This window comes from Ambystoma mexicanum, chromosome 1p (assembly GCF_040938575.1).
Source record: "Ambystoma mexicanum isolate Mex_15411 chromosome 1p, UKY_AmexF1_1, whole genome shotgun sequence".
NCBI classification, from domain to species: Eukaryota; Metazoa; Chordata; class Amphibia; order Caudata; family Ambystomatidae; genus Ambystoma; species Ambystoma mexicanum.
In genome coordinates, this window is record NC_090921.1 from 1,455,310,616 (window position 1) to 1,455,323,214 (window position 12,599).

The window sequence follows — 12,599 nt, forward strand, 5'->3', positions numbered from 1 at the left end:
CCTATTTACCCCTTGGGGGGGGGAAAGTAGTTCACCCAAGTACATTAAAGAGAAATTAACAGGGAAGCCCAAAAGGGGCAACACAGCCTAAGCCACAACGTTATAGGGAACTATAAATCCATAAACAGACTATGGAGAGACTTTAACAGGTCACCCATAAAAAGAATAAAACACAAGGTGATGGGAGGGGAAGATTCCCACTCACATTGGCACAGGAAAAATAATCTCCAGGTCCAAACAAAAAGTTCTGCAGTAGACTTAAGTCAGGAAGACTTATCATAAATATGAAATTATTACCTAACGAAAAGCACGGCTCCCATTTAAACTGTAGGGATGAAATCCTTCAAAGGATTTACATGGAACACTTTGGAACCTGGCCAGGTCTTCCTAGGTCTGCTAAATAGATTACCTCACCTAGTCCTTATACGCCGTAAATACCAGACCATTGATTGATGGTTTATTTATATAGCGCCTATACAAATCTAGGTCTTCTAGGATTCATGATCTGGATTTCCTGGCCTAGAAAAAAATGAGTGAAGCTTTCTGGTCATACCAATGTTTTACCAGGGCTTGTCCAGCCTTCAACTTGTCATTGTCCCGAGCCCTCAGGGCCATTCTTTTCATCAATCCTTGAACATACTCCACTACATTGGTAGTGACAGGAGGAGTGGGTAACTCCCTTTCCTGCTTAATTATGGTAAGAGGGTCTGTGATTGGGTGATCAAACACGGGTTCAAAGGGCTAAATCAAACCCCTTCTTGAGATACCCCTCTGTATGAAAATAGTACGAATAGCACAAGAAGGTCCCACATCCTCCTTTGGGGCTCCTCAAGGGCTAAAATCATGCTTTTTGAGAGTTTTGTTGAATCTCTCAACTAGACCATGTATTTGTGGCTGATATGTGGATGAACATTTGTATGACGCCCCAAATTTCTTCCACATGGCCTGCATGTAGTTAGATTTGGAATTGCTACCTCGGTCGGACACAACTTCTTTAGTGAAGCCAACCCTAGTAAAAAGGGTGCCTAATGCTCTTGCAACTGACTTGGCAGTTGGTGTACAGTGGGATGGCTTCCAGATATCGTGTTGCCTGATCAACCATCACAAGGATAAGCCTGCTGCCAGAGGATGTTGGAGGATCAAGGGGACCAACAACGTCAATCTCTAACCTCTCAAATGGTATACCCACTACTGGAAGTGGAGCCTCGATCTTTGTCCCGCTCTTAACAGACAACTGGCAAGTAGTGCAACCCCTGCAATGACTTTCTACTTTTGCACCCATCTTAGACCAGTAGATGTGCATGCTTAACCTCTCCTTCGTGTTCTTGATGCCAAGATGACCTGCAAGGGGGACTTCATTCCCCAACTGCAGGAGGAAGGGCCACACATGAAGAGGGGTTACCAACCTCCTATGGTCTCCTTCAGTCGACACTGTAGGTTCACTATACAGTAGCCCACCTTCCCAATCGATCCTATGCTTCCCAGGGGATTCACCCACCAACTGGGTGCAGGCCTGCCTCCTTCGCGCTTCAAGTGATGAACACTCACGCTGATCCTTACTGAATTCATCCCTAGAAGGACCCCCTTCTGCAAGTACATTTTGCAGTTTAGGGTGCTCATGTGGATGGAGAACCTTTGGCAACACTGTCTCCTCTTCAGGTTCAAGGGTTATGGTAGAGGGAACATTCTCCTTCCCTTTTCCTTGATGTTCCCATTTGGCATAGACTGGACCTTCGGCTTGGCCAAGGCAGCCTTAGTTTGAGACCTAGTCCGTGGATGTTCTGCAAGGTCCCTCACAAGACCAAAGTCTGGGGTAATTTCCGAATAGAACTTTTCTTGGAACTTACTCTGCACACTGACCGGTATCCGGATCTCTTCTCGATTGACAAAGGGACAGCCATGACTGGGAAGTTTAGAGAGGACCGTCAGCCAACTTGGTGGACCTCAGAGGAGCTCTGGCTAGTGCCTTTGAGTGGACCAATGTGGGATCCACCAGCCATGGTTCGATTGGCCCCAGTGCCCCTAATAGCAGATGTGTCTAGACTATCTACTAGGATACTGCCCTTGGAGTAATGTTGGGTATTATCAGGGATGGAAGCATGAGCTTCAGCAACTCTAGGTTCCCTGGATCCCACGAAACCATCCAATACCACAGGCCAACGAGTCTGAAGAGAAGGATTCGCCAGATTCTCAGAATGGACCTCCTAGGTCTTACCCTTAGATCTCGGCATCCCCTCCTTGTTGGCCTGGTTTTTCAAAGTCTTTCAACATTGGGGGGGCTGCTGGAGGCCACGGCACCCCCAGGGATCCACTTCCTCTTGCCGCTTTCCTCCGCCACAATTGTTTTTGTTTCCTTCAAATGTCTCTATTTGAACAGTCACTCTCCCTTCCACAGTCCACTACTGGGCAGGGGAACTCTGTCCTCTGTCCTTTTCTCCTTTCACTTCTGTTTAAGATTCCATTCAGCTGAATGGTGGCTGGCTGGATAGTTCAGTCTGGGTTAGTCCTGTTAAGTGAAGCACATTACACTACACGCACATTTAAATAAACAATGTTTTACTACACCCTGGTGAAGGCATCTTTATTTATATATCTTCTTCATGGGACAAGCATGTAGCCATGCCTAGCCGGGCCCAATTTGGGCAGTGGGCTACAGAGTTGTTTTGCTTTGTTTGCACAGCTTATTGCTGTTAGGAAGAGTTGAAAATGGAGTGTAATGAAGTTAGGGCATGTCTTAGTCTGATGCAAATATTAAATATCTGTCTTGTTCAGGGGCATTACTAAGACATGGAATACTCCAAAACATGCATATGTGAATACAGCTTCCCCATTCCATTTGTGTGTCTCAAATGTGGCCCGTTTCAGTCTGGCTAATCTTTTCGTATTATGCCTTTATGTAGTCAATTGTTTGGGGAAGAAGATGCCGATCAAGAAGTATCTCCTGACACTGCTGACCCTGAAGCCTCATGTAAGTGTTGCCAGTAAAAAAATGTTTTATGTTTGTGAACATTTTTGAAGTATTTGTGTTGTGTGACAGCCAATGCAGTTATTCCAAACATTTTCCGAAGATGCTGATTTGCTTTACACGGATGCATTTTCAAGAACATTTACTTTGTTTACAGCTGGAAAAACGGCATGCAGATTACTTTCTTCATGATTGCCGTTCACATTATATGCAATGATTTAGGGCTGTCTGTCATGCTCTTGGAGCAGAATTCAATTTTTGGAAGGGGTTCTGCTGTCGCATTTAATGGGAGCCCTACACTTTTTTTATCTTGATTTTATTTATTTTTTTGTGTGCGGTTTTATTGTTTTGTGTGCGGTTTTTCATTTGGTGATTTTTCTGGATTGTTGTGATATTCTTGTGGTCAGAAGGATTTCTAATGAAGTCCCTCTGGGAGTGCAGCCCTTTTTCATGTGCTGTTGTATTTCACATGGCTCTAGGACATGGTGCTTTTTACGCACCCAATGTTGGCCCCAATGTGATCGTACAACCCTGCACTTTTTGGAGCAGGTTGGTGGCAGCGACTATTTTGTTTTTGCGTCACCAGGGGTGTAGTCTATTTTGTACAGCACGAGTAGCCCAATGTACAAGCATGTTACCCAGATGGTTTTTAGGACAGTTTTTCTAAAGTCCAACCAAAGGACTTTATAAGACTATCCTTGGGCAATACAGAAACTCCCAACTCTTAGTATAAGTCTACCACTCAAGGTAATGTTAGTGTAGCAGAGCAACCAGTCTTAACTTCGGAGAGGGAGCTGTGGGAAGGTACAAAGAACTTGTAACATACATATGGTCCAAATAAACACGTATACACTGATATATTGTGAACAAAATAATGGTTCATTTTATTTATACACAGGCAGAGAATTCTTTAGAAAGGCAAGTACTATTATAATAGTCATAAACCCAATATAAAAACCAACACAATACTTCTTGTAAGTAAACCAAAGTATGAAACACTTTTAGAATGGCAGTATGCAATTCAAGGTAAGCAAACACTATTGGTAGTAAACTATTTCACTTATTCAGTTTCAGGAATAATAGTTATTCCAACAATGTTACTTTCTAGAATAGTGGAACCCAATTCAAAGGTAAGTAATAACTTTGTAATACTTTTCATAATGGCTGTATGCACTTGTTAAGTAGTAACTTATTATATTTCAGAAATGTACAGTTACAGCACCAACACATAGCAAGTAAACACTTGCAAGAATTCCTCCACAGAAGCGTTCTGCTTTAGCAGTCCTTCCCTTATATAGGGCACAAGTGTTCTCAGAGGCAGAAGGAGGACACTGGTGGTCCGGTGGCAAACGGTATGCCAAACGGGAACAAACTGTAGGAAACCAGAGTTCCAGGGGATGTCTTCTTAGAACAAGTACAGTACTTTAGAGTTGGTGAAAGGTTCCAGTGACTTCCTAAAAGGCTCCCTGAATATGTTTCAGCGTTGGACCTGGGTGAAGGGTATGGGCGAACTCCCACGAATCGCCACCTTAGCCACACAAGTGACAGAACGTCTTTAGGGAAGTATTGCCTCAAGTCACACAGTACTTCAGCAGTGAAGATGTTGCAGACGGATGCCTTCACGATGCAGCCGCTACAGGGCCCAGTCTCTGTATTCTTGGTCTCCAGATGAAAGAAAGGACACTTTGTGGCAAATTGCAGCAGCAGTCGAGAGGAAAGGCTTGCAGCAAAGGATTCTTCGGTGCTTCTTGCAGCTCAGTGGTTTTGGCACCATTTTCAAGGTAATAGATGAACAGTGGATGTCTGATTTATTTCCCTCGCTTTCTTGTTCCAGCGCTCTGGTGAGGGGACTTCAAGGAGTGGAATCTTGCTTCTGGAGGTCCAGCAGGTGTCCACCAAAGTTTCAGCAGCATTCATTCACTGGAAGACGATGCACCGCATTCAGCCACAAAGTTAAAGGGTATTGGAAGTTTGAAGCCCAGGAAGGGCACAGCTCGTCGTGGGATGGCTCGAGATGCAGGTCTTCTTAAGACTGATTGGTCCCACCAGTGCAAGGGTCTGAGGAGTCCTCTCCGGGACTCTTCTGTCACATGGAAGAAGGGGTTGGGGACAGTCAGCGGTTACACAGCAGGCATCTCTGGTCGCTGGAATCTCCTACAGGCTTCTCCTCTTATTCTTCCTCATCGGATACAGCTCCAGTTTACTGGTCGTCAGCTTCCAGATCCAGCCCATTTATCCAGGAACCCAGCCAATCAGCACTCATGCTACATTCAAACTTTAGGGCCGGCTGTCCTTCTAGGACAGCCATCCTCACAGTTGGAACTGGTTCCAGGCATGCATGCTGGAAGACAAAGGACTGAAGTTTCGGACTCCTCCCTCGTTTCCTGTCTTCAGACACTCTGAAGCCTTGGCAGGCTTCACAAAACATTCCTGCTGAAGACTAAATTCAAACCAGGACCTCCCCCCACCCCCCCACCCAGAATGGCAGAAGGACCAAGAAAGGACAAGCACACAAGACCACAAGACATGGCGAAGAAAAGAATACAGCCACCATTTTGGGTCACTAGTGACCATTCTGTGAATTACCGTGGCTGGGAGCACAACCTGGGAGTAAAAATCACACAAGTCGGTAGAACACATCCACTGCCACCAGCCATAAAGGTATGCTTGTCAATGTAACAGATGTTACAGGAGCAGTGAGAAAGGGGATACAGTGAATCCCCTAAGCACTCTTCCTAAGGTGAGGTGTGTTTATCTCGCAATATAGAATGTATAGAGAATAAAAACGATCCTTTCTACCTTTTGAGAGCATCACTTCTGAAAGGTAAGTAAAGGGCTTTAATAGACTTGTTACAGATCTAGTGAGAAAGGGGATACTATGCAACCCCTCAGCCCTCCACATAAGGCAGGGTGTACTGATCTCATAATGGGTATTGTAGAAAGGATAAAAAGTATCCTTCTACCCTTGGGAACATTAGTTCACACAAGGTAAATCGGAGAAAAAATTAAAAGGCCAAAGCGGCTCCCCAGCAACCCTGCACAAAGTGCTGTGGGCTGCAATAATGAAATGTAGATGCCCAAAAAGTTATAGAATAGAGATATACAGAATGACTACCATAGATGGAGTAAAAGAAAGGGTGAGTGGGGATAAAGGTGTCCACCCACTCGGGAACATATGAAAAGAATCCAAAAGTCCAGCAAAAAGTGCTGGGGGTCTCACAGGTGAGGGAGACGGGGCATAAATATGAAAATCTAAACTAGCGGGTAGTAAAGCATAAAGTCCTTCTCTCATCCATTTTGTTTATGGCCATGCCTTTAGTTTGTTGGATCCCAACCTCCTTTTGTAGGGTAGACGGACCTAAAATGACCTTTGTGCATACTTGGGTTCACTCTAAGCCCAGCCCTGTATCCTTTTGTGGTGGCTTGGACTGGTCCTCTGCCCCAGACATCCTCAATACACAAACTATATTGGGGTAGTGGTGGTAGTGGGGGGACTGAAGTGTGACAAACCCAATAGTTTTTTGGAACAACTGTGTAACCCACAGCTTTTTGCTATGGAGGAAACCCTGTCCTGTCTTTGAGAGGTAAGTAAAGTCTTTTTGCTCTTTAAATCACTTTTCGGGGGCCTTGGTAAGTCATTCTGGCTACAATGGCAGGGAGAGCCTGTACCTTACTTTGTTTTATTGGACTGGTGGGTGCAAGATTTGGCGTAGTAACACTGTGTGAGTGTGACTGAGCAGCCAAGCCTATCTCACGAGGGGTAAATGTGAGCTGTAGCAATGAAATTTGTGAATACAAGTGACTAACCCTTACACTCAAGGTTTCAGTTATAAATGGTTATTTAACATCAATTTTTAAATAAGCATTCGCTAAAAAGGCAATTTATGTAACAATGTAAATACACTTTTTAAACTTTTCAGGATCAGTTCAAGTTAGTGGATACTCTTTAGAGATGCTTTTTACAAACCTTCTACACCCTCAAGTGACTTCATTCACAAGGACAGTAATGGCATTTATCTATCACACTGAATACACTTTGCAGATTGAGGTTGCAGAAAGGAAGGGTTTAAGGAAGGAAAAAGGTTAAACAGGTTAACAGTTTAGATGAGGACACTAAATCTTCCAATGAGATCTAGACAAGCCTTTCCCAGCAATAACAGTCTAAAACAAGTTACCACCTATGAGGGACAAATATCAAAGTCAATGGGCTAGAAGAGTCTGCAGGGAGCCAGGACAGCCAAAGTCAATTGGCGCGCAGTCTATGGAGCTGAGGCAATTAGATAAGTCTTGCACAAAGTTAGAGAGTTTGTAGAAATCACTTATAGGGTCACAAGCTGTGAGCTGGAATCCACTCTAATAGTGGCCAATGCAATTCCCAACTGAGAAGAGCACAGCAAAAAAGACAATGAGGCAAGTATCCCAAGTCTAAACAGTACCTCTGGTTTGAAGAAGAGTGGTCCAGCTGGATTCTGTCCTGTTGCAGCGGTGCAGACCCTGGGTTCCTGAGCCTGTTGTGGCCTGTCGTGGGGACAAGAGGGAGGATGTCTGAAGGGCTCCTGCAGCAGCAATTTGAAGGTAATCTGCAGCTACGAGCTCTTTTCGGATCAGCGGCACTTTGTGGTTTCAGCGCTCGGTAAACTGCACCGTTGCGGATCTCGGATACCTGTTGGGCATCCTTCATCCCTTGGGTCCTGCACTCTGGTGAGCGGACTCTAACTTGGGTCGTCCTGCTTCTGGAGAGTCCTTAGTAGACTCTGGGGTTTCTGGCCGGATTTCAAACGATGCACTCTATTATGGATTTCTCGACTCGGTTCTTGCAGCAGCGAAGTACAGTCAATATGGGAAGATGGTCCAGCGGAGTTCGTCTCTGGGTTAGTTTGACCCAGTAACCCAAGTGAAGAAGTCATCCCTTCCAGAACTTCTCTGTCGAAGTGAAAAAGGAGTTTCAGCACAACAACAAGGCTTCACCGGGCAATTCAAAGGTCCAGGATGCAGCAGCAAGCTTTGTTCATGGTTTCTTGGCTGGGTATTTCTCCCAGTGGTCGACTCTGCCTCTAGTCCCAAAACCCTTGCCTTTTGAGCAAGTTTCTCCTATTCATGCGCAGCCTAGGCTGTCAATCAAGCAGCAGGGTGGATGTCCTAAAAGGACAGCCAACCAGCCAATCGGGACTGGTTGCATTCATGCACTCCTAGAGACAAAGGGCAGGAGTTTCAGGAACCTCCCTCACATCCTGCCTTTCCAGACACACTGGAGCCAGAGGCGGGCTTTACGGCTGAAGCCCGCCAAAGGCAAACCGAACAAAGGGCTCAAACCTGGCCCAACGCACAGAGTAAAGCCCAAGAAAGACCTCACAAACAGAAAATGGCAAAAAAAGACGACCCGGGGCCATTTTTAACAGAAATGGTCACCCCTGGGTGCTGTACTTCAGCTGAGGATTCAGCCTGCGGTCGACTAGCACAATGGTAGGAAAATTAAACAACTGCCACCAGCCATTTAAAGTAGTGAGGGTAACATACAAAATGTTACATGAGAATGTAGGATAAAGGGCTATTGCACTCCACATAAGATGGGGTGTTCTGTACCTACAAAGAGAAAAGGTAAGTAAAGTCAATTTCACTTTACTATTCTTGAGAAAAGGTATTTGAAACTTCTGAGAAATCTAAAGGATTTCACTTTGACACTGCACTGAAGGTGCTGTGTGTCGTCATACAAAAAGTTGTTGCCTATGGATTTTGTCAGACTCCAAAAACAGAGGAAACGCATAATCCAAATTAGGTCAAGACACAGTGAGAAAAAAGGTCTCCCGCACTCCAAGGTTAAAATTAAAAGCTCTAAAGTCCAGCAAAAGAGCTGGGGGTCTCTAAGGTTGAAGGGAATGAGCACAAAAATGTGAATTCTCCTGAACAGTGGGCCAAACAAGTTTCGAGACCAGCTACTGTTTCAGCCAGTCCCACAAAGTGCTGCAACCTTCCAGGCCTGCAATACCTGAATACCCTGGCACCTCGGACACTGCTGCTGTGCATCATCTCATCAAGCATGGTTTGTGGGCATCTGTCTGGGCCTACAGAGACTCATTCCTGATCATAGAAGAGTCGAGGACCGAGAGAAGGAAGAAAGTCTGCCGGGTGACAACCATTGCTGCTACAAAGCCTGTCTCTAGCCTTCACAATCGAGTACCACAATGATCGGCATCCCTGTGACTGAGTCTGACCATCTGCTCCCGCCTTCGTTCCTCCTTCAGCCATGAAAGCCTGAGGTCCGAACTAGAGATGCTGTCGACTTCCTGTGGGGACCTGCCTGTGACATTGTTGTTAATCATAGTAGGTACTCTGACTACTCTCTTAACAGTATTGCTGTTTAGTAAATGTTGGTGGTTGAATGATTTGCTAACCTAAATCTACTCTTGATACTTACCTTTTTCTCATCGAAAGGTCTACTATTCATTGCAACAGCAAATATCTAATGTATATATCGATCTGTGTTTACTATATTTACTTAGCTGAGCTGTAGTGATTTTAACATTGTCCTACTATATATAATATCCCATATTTGTATATAACTACAGTGTGCAAGTGTTCTTTGACTAGTAGTGTGCTCACAGGACTTTGTACTCCACTACAGCCCTTCTCCCTACTAAGCCTGGCTCTCGACCGTGGCTACCAAACCTTTTTGTTGTTCAAGCCAAACCTAGCGTCCGGTACATCTAAGAGTGAGTATTCTACTGTCCTACCATTGGTGGACTTGTGTAAAACTCCCTAACAAATGTGTACCCGCAGCACTCCACATTGTGTGTGTGTGTGTGTGTGTGTTGATATCACAAAAGAAAAGCATAGGTAGGATTAAACCTATTCCCCTATCCTGGTAACCTTAAGTTATGTGAGAAACCTGAAGGTGTCTCACCCGCGAGTCCTTGGGGATCTGTCATGTAGGTGGCCAGGACATGGCTATCGCTTTTGGATCCATTTCCTGGGGGGTGGGGATCACCTGGGTGAGGGGTCTTCGGGGAGTAGGACACCGGATGGGAAGATGCAGTATCCCCTTCCCTGTAACACCTTTACCCCATTTTACCAGGTAGGATACTGGGGAACTCGAACCACCCTCCCCCTCTTCACAACATGAACTCTTTATCACGGACAGGTCGCTATAAGAGAAAACGGACTAGCAACCGAGACGTATACCTGACCTGTCCCAATACGATAGTCAGGCAGCATCAGGCAATCACTGACAATCACACACACCCGACTTCCATTGCATTTCCCCACACAGATAAAAGGCAGAGCATGAGAGCACACTCTGAGGGAGGCAAAGCACTTGAGGAAGCAGCAGTTCCAAGATGGCAGTTTAATACGAGGCGAAAGACGGCGAAAAGGAAGGGGATCGTAAGAAGGGAAGTGCCCTTGACCTTTTCAACTAGGAACTGGGACTTTCACAGAATCTCAAATGGAAAGCCTAAAACCAGGAAACCAGGCTAAAGAATCCTGCGTTTTGTGTTGGAGGTACCCGGGGCTCTCCCGCGTCGATAATCAAGGCTGGGAGAATCGCCTGTTGCCGTGATACTGTCCCAGTGAAATCAACACAGCCAGTGAGTTGGGGAGGCCGATACCAGACCGGTCTGTGTTAAAGCCAAGGTTGCAAGCAGCAACATTGTATGGTGAATCCTTAAGCGAACAGTGTATGAAGCGCATGTGATGACCAACGCAACTAAAATTGGACAAAAAATGAATGATTGAACTTTGAAATAGAGATACAATACCTTAGACAGTGGTCCAGCGCTATGCGTGCTCGCTCATCCGAAGGTCTCTGAAAGGAATCCAACTGAGAGGTGGCAAAAACAAGTAACAAAGGATTGTGAATCGAAGTGGTCCTGCAACGGGTCAAGTAAAATCCTGTGCACAATCGAAACTCTTGAATGTTAATAGAGTAAAGAAAGTTGATGGATAAAGTTGGTCTGAGCCCGAAATGAGGGAGATCGGCTGAGAGCTTTTGGATAAAGCAAGTTTGTGTTAAAGTAAATTGGAAAAAAGCCCGGCGGAGGGAGTCTGATTGAACATTGTGTTGAAACGGATCTGAGCCCGGCTGAGGAGGAATCGGAGGTGAATGGTGAATTGCCTGATAGAGTACGTGTGAAATCCTGAGAAGAAAATAACGTATTGTTTGTTGCATCAGACCTTCTGAAAGAAGACTTGGAAAGGCATAGAGACTTGGTCACGGAAAGGCCCTGATGCTAATGTTAGAACTGCACTCAACCTAGGTGATTTTGATAGATTCTTTGGTAAAATTGAACTCCCAGTGCTTTCTGAAGAAGGTAAATGTTTTATGGAGGCACCAATTACTATCCTAGAGGTTTTGTCAGTAATTGAGGAAATGAATAAGGGTAAATCTCCGGGGATGGATGGTTTGACGGTAGAGTTTTATCAGAAATTTGGTGAAGTGTTGGCGCCGAGTTTGTGTGAATTATATAACTGTTTTTTGAGGGAGGGGAGGTTATGTGATTCCATGAAGGAGGCAATCATCACGGTGATCCCGAAACCTGGAAAGGATATTACTAAGTGCAATAATTATCGGCCTATCTCTTTACTTAATGTAGACCTGAAGATTTTTACGAAAATACTGACAGTAAGGCTTAAAAAATATATGGGTGATTTAGTGGAGCGTTCTCAAACAGGATTCATGGAGCGAAGGTATGGATATGATAATATTCGAACACTTAGATATTTTGAGTTTGCCAGGCTCGGAAATAAAGGACATTTTGTTGATTTTTTTTAGACGCCGAGAAGGCCTTTGATGGGGTGAATTGGGGCTTTCTGAATTATACGCTGTCGAAGTTGGGTTTTGGTCCTTTCTTTCTTAAGGCTATTCAAGCTCTTCAGAATGGCATTTCGGCAAAGGTGTGGGTGAATGGGGGGTTTTCTACGTCATTTCCGTTGTTTAGAGGCACTCGCCAAGGTTGCCCCTTGTCGCCACTGTTATTTAATTTAGTGTTGGAGCCCCTGTTGGCATATATACATCAGAGGAGATGTATCGGAGTGTTTGCAGTGGGAGAAGGGGAAGTAAAGGCTCTGGCTTATGCGGATGATGTGGTGGTCGTCTTGAATGACCCTGTTGTAGGGGGTCAACTATTAAGGGAGGTCTTTGAAGAGGTGAGTAAGCTATCTGGGTATCAGATCAACTGGGATAAGACAGTGGTATTTCCGGTGAGGGCTTCACCTGGATGTGAACAGCTGCTGGGGTGGGATTGTAAATGGGAATATTCTAGTGTGAAATATTTGGGTATTCATATTACTCAAGATTTTGGAATGTTAGTAAGTTATAATGTGGATAAAATCATTGAGGTTCTTAGGCGGGATATTATGAGATGGGGACGTGTTAATCTGACTCTTTGGGGCAAAATTAATGCTATTAAAATGATTTTGCTGCCAAAGATTCTGTATGTTGTTCAATCTCTGCCTTTACATTTTACAAAGGGAGCATTGGCACGTGTAGATAGATTGTTTCAGGATTTTTTGTGGGGATTTAGGAAGAGAGCCAAGATTCCCCGGTACATTATGGTCAGGAAAGTTAAAGATGGGGTATTTGGGTACCCGGTATTGAAAAACTACTGTAGTGTTTTTTTGTTAAACAAAGTGTCTACTT

The 12,599-nt window shown here is 44.8% G+C and overlaps 1 protein-coding gene across 2 annotated transcripts in view; it reads left to right on the forward strand.

Moving 5' to 3' along the window:
- UBA2 (ubiquitin like modifier activating enzyme 2) overlaps window positions 1-12,599 on the forward strand; it is a 470,118-nt gene that overhangs the window by 176,288 nt on the left and 281,231 nt on the right. For both annotated transcript variants that reach the window (XM_069607094.1, XM_069607095.1), the window contains one exon: window positions 2,901-2,968. In XM_069607094.1, the coding sequence (XP_069463195.1) occupies window positions 2,901-2,968 (68 nt within the window). The remainder of the gene's footprint in view (window positions 1-2,900; window positions 2,969-12,599) is intronic.